Source organism: Anarrhichthys ocellatus, unplaced genomic scaffold, assembly GCF_004355925.1.
Source record: "Anarrhichthys ocellatus isolate YVR2014 unplaced genomic scaffold, GSC_Weel_1.0 scaffold112, whole genome shotgun sequence".
NCBI classification, from domain to species: domain Eukaryota; kingdom Metazoa; phylum Chordata; class Actinopteri; order Perciformes; family Anarhichadidae; genus Anarrhichthys; species Anarrhichthys ocellatus.
This window is the reverse complement of record NW_022280142.1, coordinates 682,874-691,957: the sequence shown is the minus strand read 5'-3', so window position 1 is coordinate 691,957 and position 9,084 is coordinate 682,874. Positions and strand designations below refer to the sequence as shown.

Here is a 9,084-nt window from a genome sequence, read left to right as displayed (position 1 = left end):
TTATACAACATTTTATCTCTAAAAACATGGTGAATTTATAGTTGACAGTTTAATTTATAGAGCGATGCAAAGTGATCTTCAAATTGGCCTCTTTAGAAACCCTCGACTCTTTAATGTGAACATGAAACAAGAATTTTGAAGCAGGCCTTGTTCAAGGTTGAGTTCTGTTCTGGGACTGTCTGCAAATGAGCTCATACTTGATAAGACAATGCACTATTTTCATAGATAAACTGAATTCCAGAAAATGTGCAATGCCTTGATGGACGTAATCAACTGGAGAAGTTGGGGCCTTAACCATTTCTTTAAAAGAAGAAATCAGACGGCACCAATTCACTATTCATATGATTTATTGGATCCACATGCTTTAATTAAAATCCATCTTTCACAATTAACATGTCAACAAATATATATACAATATTTTTATATTTACAGCAGATACGGAGGCCTGCAGCATTTGAATACTTGATAAAATCTAAACGCGGCGTCAGTGTCCGAACATCTCCTGCGAGGCGTAGGTCATGTAGAGGAAGCCGTCCTCGTCCTGGTGGTCTTTGTACACCTGCGCCATGGTGAGAGACATGCTGGCCAGCCCGCTGTTGTTGATGAGCAGGTAGAAGGCCTGAGACGGCAGCAGAGCCATCCTGTTCCTGAGGGACAGAAGACAAAGAGCGGACATTAATGGGAGACGTCCTGCAGACGGTTAGCGGCGTCGCATACCTGCAGCTCCCACGTGGGACGCTGACTCGGCACTAAAATGTGGATCCACTATTGTTTATTATCCATCTCCTGCGGCCGCAGACGTCGGCTGTGACCAAATTCTGAACATTTGGTGAAGTGACAAACACCTACACAGGAATGTTGGTATGCAGATTTTCAAAAAAAAAAAAAAAAAAAAAGTGGGCCTGCACTGTCCCACAATGCATTGCACAAAGACATGAGGCACTGCTCTACAACTTTAAAAACTCCAGGAACACATCAAAAACAAAACGTGTACAAAACCTAGTAGAAGCTAGAAAAAGACACTTAAAGTACAAACAGCGCACTATTAGCATGTCGTATTGATTTAGGACACGGACTCGTGTGATGCTCGATGAAAACACTCAGATCTGTTACTTATGCGATGGCACTACAACGATTACAGTTTAGCTGCATTACTCGATTGCTATAATCGAACCACGAGCTATAACAGATTCTGGAACAGCCATCTGACTCGTGTCAGTAGACTCTTACTGAAGCAGAGGAAAGTGACTCCTGCTGTGTAATCATGACTCGGACAAAATGAGGAAGCACCACAACTGAAGAGCTTCAAAGACTCTGAGGACGACTATTTATAATCCCCAACATTCATCCGGATCATATTCACTGTGGAAGAGAATCAAATAAACTAATTAAAAACAAGAATCTGAATCCAATCCTCCAAACTGAAGCAGGTTAAGGTCTCTGTAGACAGCGGTTCTTTGAATGATCACTTCATGCAAAAAAACAAAAAAAAAAAAATGCATGATGTCGACCCATGAAGGCTTCAGTTAGCAAGCGTGTTAAAATATTCTGCGTCTCACTGACTGTTTGACTCGTTTAAAAGATTTTAGGACTCAAAGTGACAGTTTGTGTGAAGACAAACGGGGACCGACTCCGTTTCTGCTGCGTAATCATGACCAACAAGAAGCTTCTCAGGAACATGGTGAAGTTTTTATATTAGAAAATGGACCAGTCCCTGCAGAACTCTCCAACAGACCTTTTAGTCAATTTTTATTTTTTATTTTTCTCCACGCAGTAAAAGTTGTGAGAATTAGCAGCCTTGATTTTTTTTACAGCAAATAAAAACTTCTCTTGAAAAATAATTTGTTTAAGACTTTACCCCCTAAAGTAGCTTTAAAGATAGAAAATACATTTTCCAGACAATACATTCTGGAGCTGGCACAATAAAACTGGCCAAATTTAAGAGATTTATTTTTAGCCATTTCCAAAAAAAAAAAAAATAAATTTAAAAGGGTTCAGAGTACAGCTCCTAAATTGTGCAGATTTCTGTTTTTTTTTTTTTGGTGTTTTGATAATAAACTAAAGATCTTTTGAGTTTCGGAGCGTTTGGTTGAACAAAGTTTTTATGAAATCATTTTCAGGCATTTCTTTCCACCACTCCACTGAAATATATAAACTTAATGTTTTCTATCTCAGCTCCAGCAAACAGTCAGACTCCCAATAATCTCGATCCTTTAACACATTTGAAGTGTGCCATACGTGACCTCTCATAATAATCGTTTATACTTGTAAACACACGAGAGGTGAACTTTACCTGATGATGGTGACAAACTGAGTCATGGTGAGTTCATGGGGCACCAGAAACTTGGTTTTATCCAGCGGAGGAAGATACTTCTCCCTCTCGTACCGTTCAATTATAACCTGCGAGCATCATCCGTTAGTGAAACTGTTGGACACTTTAAAATGAGAATTGAACCGTTAATTATGAGAGGCTTCACCGCAAACCTACCGGGATTTTGTTGGGGAACTTCGACCTGATCCCCGCTACTTCTTGTTTCCTTATAGCTGCACAGGAAGAAAAAAAGATCACATCAGATTTGTTTTTTTAAGTTTCCAATCACATTACTCATGTTTGAGGCATTTACCGAAGCTCTTCCTCTGTTTGAACGGTTTGTTCTGCACCTGGGTTTTGTCAAACGGAGGCATGTTATGCGTGTTTGAACCCTTGTGTTGTGAGTGTGTGTGTGTGTGTGTGTGTGTGAGAGAGAGAGTGAGTGCGCGTGTGTGACGGAGGAAGCGGCGGCAGAGAGCGACGGAGCTGGTTGAACTTGTGGTGTGAATGAGCAGGAGTTAAATAGAGAGGAGAGGCGGCTGTGGCGCATCAGCTGATTAGCACATGGCCGCAGGAGGAATCATCCGCGAGGTTTAATAGAGTTTAGAGACCCCCCCCCCCCACACACACACACACACACACACACATATATAGAGGGTGGCCGCCGGGCTGAGCGCCACTCACCACTGCCCCATACGCCATAGTGGAAGAAGTGACCTTAGCCTACAAGTAAAAGCATGTCGGTCTAAATATAGACCCCCTTTTACCAAACATGACAGAATAAACATTACAAATGGGCCTCTTTTTATTTCCTTTTTGCAATGTGTCTTATTGTAGCATACAATGAACCATTAAAAGAAGGAAGTGAATAAAAATATCTTTGAAAAAAAGAATAATACAAATAAAATAAAAGAAGCAAGGGTCAGTACTGATACGTTATAATGTTGCATTGGTGGCAATTGTATTGAATTGAATTTATTTTTTATTCACGTAAACTCTGAAGATCTAACTAAGCTAATAAATAAATAAATGCTGATAAAATTACATTTGTAATGAGTTATATAAGCTTGAATTTGCTTCACACAAACCGTAGTAACGCTAGTTTGGAGACGCACCTCGCACTCTTCTCCAATTGGATCATTTTCGTGTCATTTATCCGATCAGCCAATCATGTGAGAATATGTATGATAGTGGGAGGGGCTAAACGGAGTTGATGTCACCGCTCAGGTGTGTCAAGTGATTTCCAGTTAGCCACCGGGATACCGGTAATGAAAGGATTGTGCCTTCAAAGTAAAAGTTTGCCAACACGGTCGAAGGCTTAACTAGAGATAAATGTGTGCATGTAAATGTTTGACATGGCTTATCATAAAATATACATATTTAATACTGAAATTATGATGTCATTATGAATGAATGATTCATTGTAAAATGGCAATACAATTAATAAATCATTAAAACAAGTTCGAGACCTGCTTAATTTCAAGTTTGCTGTGAGATTTGTTTTTTGTCTGTTTTTGGAATTTGGCAGTCAAGTTGTGTGTGTGTGTGTGTGTGTGTGTGTGTGTGTGTGTGTGTGTGTGTGTGTGTGTGTGTGTGTGTGTGTGTGACATTTTATAATAAATTCGACATGGCACACATAATTATTCTTTCTACATTGGCACGTGTTGGTATATATTATTTTATTTGTTGCACGTGTACATTAACATCGGTTTTATTTTGAAATTCCAAACCGGAAGTGTCGTGTTTGTGTTGATTCCGGTAGCTTCACGGCCCTCTCATCATCTGACAGCTGGTTCAGACAGGAGTTGTGGTGGCCAGCAGAGTAGAGGACTGTTGATGGATCAGGTTTCCTTCAGGAGGACATTATACCGAAGCGGTTGAGTGTTCCGGGACCGAACCAGAAGAACCACACTGCCCTGGTCCGGCCATGGACGAGCAGGCGGGCCCCGGTGTCTTCTTCAATAACAACAACAACAACTCGGGCTTACCGGGCGGTGGGAATATCAAAGCTCCGCAGACTGGCGACGTCGAGTGCGCAGAGGCGGCCAGGGCTCAGTACAACATCCCGGGGATTTTACACTTTCTCCAGCACGAGTGGGCCCGCTACGAGGTGGACCAGTCGCACTGGGAGGTCGAGCGGGCCGAGCTGCAGGTAAAGCACCCTCATGTCTCTCAGGTGTATCCATTGTTGTGTGTGCTAAGCTAAGCGTGGTCTCCGCAACGATCAGAAAATCGCACCAAACCGCATTGACAAATTAGGGAGTTTATTGTTTCATCGCAAATCGGCGAATACAATTCCAAGGTAAAGTATCGAACACAACTTAGTTTGAGTGGAAACGATCCACGTTTCGATTCGGCGTTAGTGTTCTCCAGTAAGCAGCTCATTGTATGTATAATAATTACACTTTTATGGATGCCTCGCTACTTGCCTCGTCCTTTAGCGGTGCGCGTTGGTCTGCACAAGGAGTGACGCACATTCCTCCTGACGTGTAAAGTTTTGTTGATGTGCAGGCTGCTTCACAGAGCATTGTGATGCCGAATTAAAGCACAGACCCGCATAAACCCAGTACATGCGCTGAATACTGTGAGCGATGTTTGATTGCCAATGTCGAGCAAGACCAGATATAATTGCTTTTTATTTAAATGGGTGTTCTCCGTCAATGTTGTCTTCACCGAGGCTGTATCTGCGCTGAGATTTCAGACTTCCCCATTGGTGTCGAGTGTGAGTTTCTGTTCATAATTGATACATCTGAGCAAACCTACGTTGTTTTATTCGCTTAAATGCTCGATTACCTGCAGCGCAGAGAAAACGACAACCTGTGTCTGCAGCTGGTTGGACGTTGTATTTCCATGCAGTGCGCGATGAGGTTCAGTCACGAACCAAGTGTATTTGTGGAGCCAGCCATAGAGATTGTGTATGAGGTCTAGATGTATTCTGGTTCAGGCCTGCAAGATATTTATCATGTAATATATAGCTGAAGAATTAGCGCATCCAGGAGGAAAATGCTTATACAAAATCAGATTAATTCTTGGAAAGAGGGTTGTGATATTGATGATATTCAACATGTGGCGCAGACACATTATGTGAATATCTTCATGGTCCTTTGCTGGACAACAAGAGCGTGCGCTAAGACGCCACTAATGGAGTTAAATCGTGCACTGGCATACAAAATAAACAAACTGGGACCAGGAAGTGTTTGAAACCCTTTTGGTGTCAGCAGTAGTTTGGGCACTGATCTATAAAAATCATGCTTTTTTTTTTTTTCTTGCTAAACCTTTTTGTGTGTCATTATACACACGAGCCAGATGTGTCAAACCAGCAGCTTTTAATTCAATTGAAGCGCGAGCTGCTCTACAAGAGTTTAGCAAAAACAAAGAAGTATAGAAACGGTAAATCCAAAGCCGGCATGGGGACGTTACTTTACTTATTCTGTGATCTGATAGTTCATGTAAATCAAAATGCAGCCGATCTCAGACAGTGTTTATAATTTATAAAGCGTCTGTGGACAACAGAGACTCTCTGTCTCACTCATAGACCGTATATAAGAAGTGGACGTAGTCATCGTGACGTCACCCGTTGGTTTGTGGACCGTTGTTTTGAAGCCTCGAGTTTGGCGATTTCGCCGTCGCCATCTTGGATTACGGCCGTCGCCATCTTGGTTTTTTTGCAGCCAATGAACAGAAGTCACCATATTTGGAATGCGGAGCAGTGACGTAGAGACGCCGTATACGTCTCTGGTAGCAGCAGCAACCTGTCAATCACAGTAAGCCCCGCCCCAAATCATCCCCTGCTTTATGGTCTGTTTGACTCTAAATGGACCATAATTTACTAAATAAACATCATGCTGTATTGAAGAAGACTTGAAACTAGAGATTGAGACCATAAACTCATGTTTACAATGTTTACTGAGGTAATAAATCAAGAGAGAAGTAGAGTCATTTCTCATAGACTTCTATACAACCAGAGGAGTCGCCCCCTGCTGGTCAGTAGAGAGAATGCTAGTTTTAAGACACTTCAGCATTGGTTTCACTCGGTAGAACTGGAGGTTGCCGTCTGGTTCCACTCATATTTAAGTGCTGTGACTCACCAGCCATTTACTGCAAAATCTGACATTCCTCAAAACTGACTTTGTTCAGACTCCACTGGACCCGTCTGGCGTTGACGCATTCAGTGCAATGAGCCTGCAGGTTATCACAGAGTGCGTAGGAGTGTTTGTCTTTTCTGCACTGAAGACCAAAATGTTGCTCCGCTGCGTGTTCACGCTCAGTGCGCTCTTCTAAAACGAGCGCTCCCTCTGTTATATTACATAAGTAAGAGTCATCAGCCGACCTGCGGTGCGATAACATCCATAAGGGGAGTCACTTCCTGTGATGATGAGCTGTTGAGAGGTGGCTCTGTGTGGCGTTTGTGCACCGTTAACCGGTACTACAACCTCCCGGCCAATCACACCGCAGTGTCCTCTGTGTCTCCTGGCTGTTTGAGGGCTTTTGTACTGAAAGGAAAATGGAGTTTTGCTTCACAGAGCAGAGACTTGTGCCAAAACCTCCACTCTGCAGCATCGTTTGATTTTTAATTTTCCTTCCCATTGAGCCGATCAGAGCTGCGATGGAGCCGGAGCTGTAAAAAACAATTTCGGCGGTAAATCCTGAATGTTGACTGAATGTGCTGCTGCAGACGGACTGCGTGTCGTCATCAAGTGTCTGAAGCTGAGACCGAGAGAGAGTGCCGCTTCCTCTGAGGTCATCCTCTGCAGGAGGAGGAGGAAGAGGAAACCGGGGAAGCTGGCACACAAGATGGGAACGATTACTCCGAGTTTATAATCCAAAAAACCCTGCAGAAAAGGTTGAGTGTGAAGAAAGTTTGCTGAGGAGACTCTGTGGTTTAATCGTCACGACTTGATCAGACAGTGTGAGACCTTCAACCTTCATCACCTCTCACCTGTTGTTCCTGTAATTTAAATCATAGTTGACATCATTTCAACCAATCCGGAATTTTTAAAGCTGATTTCGATATTGAAAAGTAAGAACTTGTACATTTTACAGTCAAAAAAGACCTAGAAATGTATTATAGGCTAATATAATACCAATATCACCGTGATAAGATGAACCTGTATTAATCCTCAGTAGGTGTTGCAGTAGCACAATGCGTACAGATGAAAAGAAAAAAAGCAAATCATTAATTTAAGAATACAACAAAAATAGAAACTATGAAGTACTGCAATTTCAGCAAAGTGTAATATGATACCAACAAAAAATATATAATATGATTAAGTACTTATCTGTGTTGATATAGAAGTATAATGTAGTATATCTATATATTTGATACATCATATCGATTAACACGAGGAGCTTTTGTCTGATGCAACAGTGGAACAGAGAGCGTCGGTGTAATCATTTCATACGTGATTTGGCCATATTGTGAAATACATTGCCGTCTGAATCTTATTCATATTGGAATATTAATTTAATATGCTCTCGTTTTGTCCAAACAAATCTATTGGTCTTTTTTTTTTTTTGTTTTTCCCCAGAAAGAAATCAGAGTAAAGATGTTGTCTTGTGTCAGGACAGAGGACCTGACACAAGATCAATTACACTCCAAAATAAAAAGCAGTTTTTGGCCCTGGAGGGGAGGGGCTGCTGGGCTGCTGGGACGTGACACTGAGGTGAAGTCATGCGTGAGCTTTGAGAGCGAGTTACGCGCAGGATGTTTGGACGCTCGGCTTCCTTCCTCTCAGGCCTCCGCTATAAATACACCGCCGAGAGGAGGAATGGCCGGCCATCACACGGACCCACCAACCAGAGGAAGGATGGAACGATGGAGCATTATGGCGTCTGACATCAGCGTGCTGGGCTCACCCGACGGATGCAAAAAGTCTCTCCACAAAAGGGGTTCCATGTTACAGGATTAAGTTTTCAATGAAAACCGATATTTCTGTTCAGCAGGACGTGTAACAGGACTGTCGTACTGGTGAAATGTACATTAGAGAGCCATTAGAGCTCGGGTTAAATCCTCCTCACCTGCCCTTTAATATCGACCCTCAGTTATGTGTTTATACTTGTCAATGAGTTGGATCAGTGTCAAAACTGACTATAATGCTTCACAATAAGTGCATTTTGAAGGTTGAAGGCCGTTGTGGGCCTCAACTGTGAGAAGTTGAGACTTTTGTGTGTTACAAAGTTTGTTTTTTTCTGGAAACTTTTTGAGTAAAGTTTCTGAGCCGCTTGTAGCTCAACAAAGAAAAAAGGAGCAGCGGGCCGGCGTCGCATCTCGTTAACGACGTCACATTATATTATTACTTTTGGTTTGTGATGAATCGAGATGCGGCCGGGCCAGCGTGTAAGGAGTGCGTTGAACATCGGTGCAGCCATAATTCTGATGCAAAGTTATCCAGCCGACGAGCCTCCAAATGGTCGTTGTGTCGAGGCGTTCTCAAATCTTTAACTTATGTAAAAGTACTTGTACCACAGGGTGAAAATACTCTGTTACAAGTAAAAGTCCTGCATTCAAAACCCTAATTGAACAAAAGTATTATTCCCATTCAGGTTCATATTATTACATGGCATTGGCCAATTTCAACTATTTTTTAATACTAACAGGTGGCTTAATCCATAAAACATACATCATAATCTATTAGTTATCATTTACATTTTGCATTTATATATATTTACTCTGCAAAGGATTCGATTAATTGTGCATCCCTATTGCTCCCTGAGCGGCTCAGACCACGAGCTTGCACATGTGTACACAGCGCACCATCGGAGGGGAAGTGTTA

At 42.1% G+C, this 9,084-nt stretch overlaps 2 protein-coding genes across 5 annotated transcripts in view; one reads left to right on the top strand and one right to left on the bottom strand.

Moving 5' to 3' along the window:
• Nucleotides 1-329: 329 nt before the first annotated feature.
• On the bottom strand, nt 330-2,839 carry map1lc3c (microtubule-associated protein 1 light chain 3 gamma). The gene is made up of 4 exons (XM_031876668.1): nt 2,625-2,839; nt 2,489-2,544; nt 2,294-2,400; nt 330-647 (listed from the first exon to the last, which is right to left on the bottom strand). Exons 1-4 carry the CDS (start codon nt 2,683-2,685, stop codon nt 485-487), a joined length of 387 nt encoding a protein of 128 aa, XP_031732528.1. The 5' UTR covers nt 2,686-2,839; the 3' UTR covers nt 330-484.
• A 1,240-nt stretch (nt 2,840-4,079) lies between these two features.
• Nucleotides 4,080-9,084, top strand: part of strn (striatin, calmodulin binding protein) — a 36,481-nt gene continuing 31,476 nt past the window's right edge. For 3 of the 4 annotated variants that reach the window (XM_031876616.1, XM_031876615.1, XM_031876614.1), the window contains exon 1: nt 4,080-4,463. In XM_031876616.1, coding sequence (XP_031732476.1) covers nt 4,239-4,463 — 225 coding nt within the window. In that variant the 5' untranslated portion in view covers nt 4,080-4,238. Of the gene's footprint in view, nt 4,464-6,303; nt 7,332-9,084 lie in introns of those variants that run through there. The other variant, XM_031876618.1, reaches the window with a different exon arrangement.

What these genes read in the sequence shown, in the direction of transcription:
- map1lc3c (XM_031876668.1), bottom strand. Translation starts at nt 2,685, where the DNA reads ATGCCTCCGTTTGACAAAACCCAGGTGCAGAACAAACCGTTCAAACAG. An exon ending in AGTTCCCCAACAAAATCCCG is followed by an intron (nt 2,401 to 2,488) that starts GTAGGTTTGCGG and finishes TGATGCTCGCAG; the next exon opens with GTTATAATTGAACGGTACGA. An exon ending in CAGTTTGTCACCATCATCAG is followed by an intron (nt 648 to 2,293) that starts GTAAAGTTCACC and finishes TCTGTCCCTCAG; the next exon opens with GAACAGGATGGCTCTGCTGC.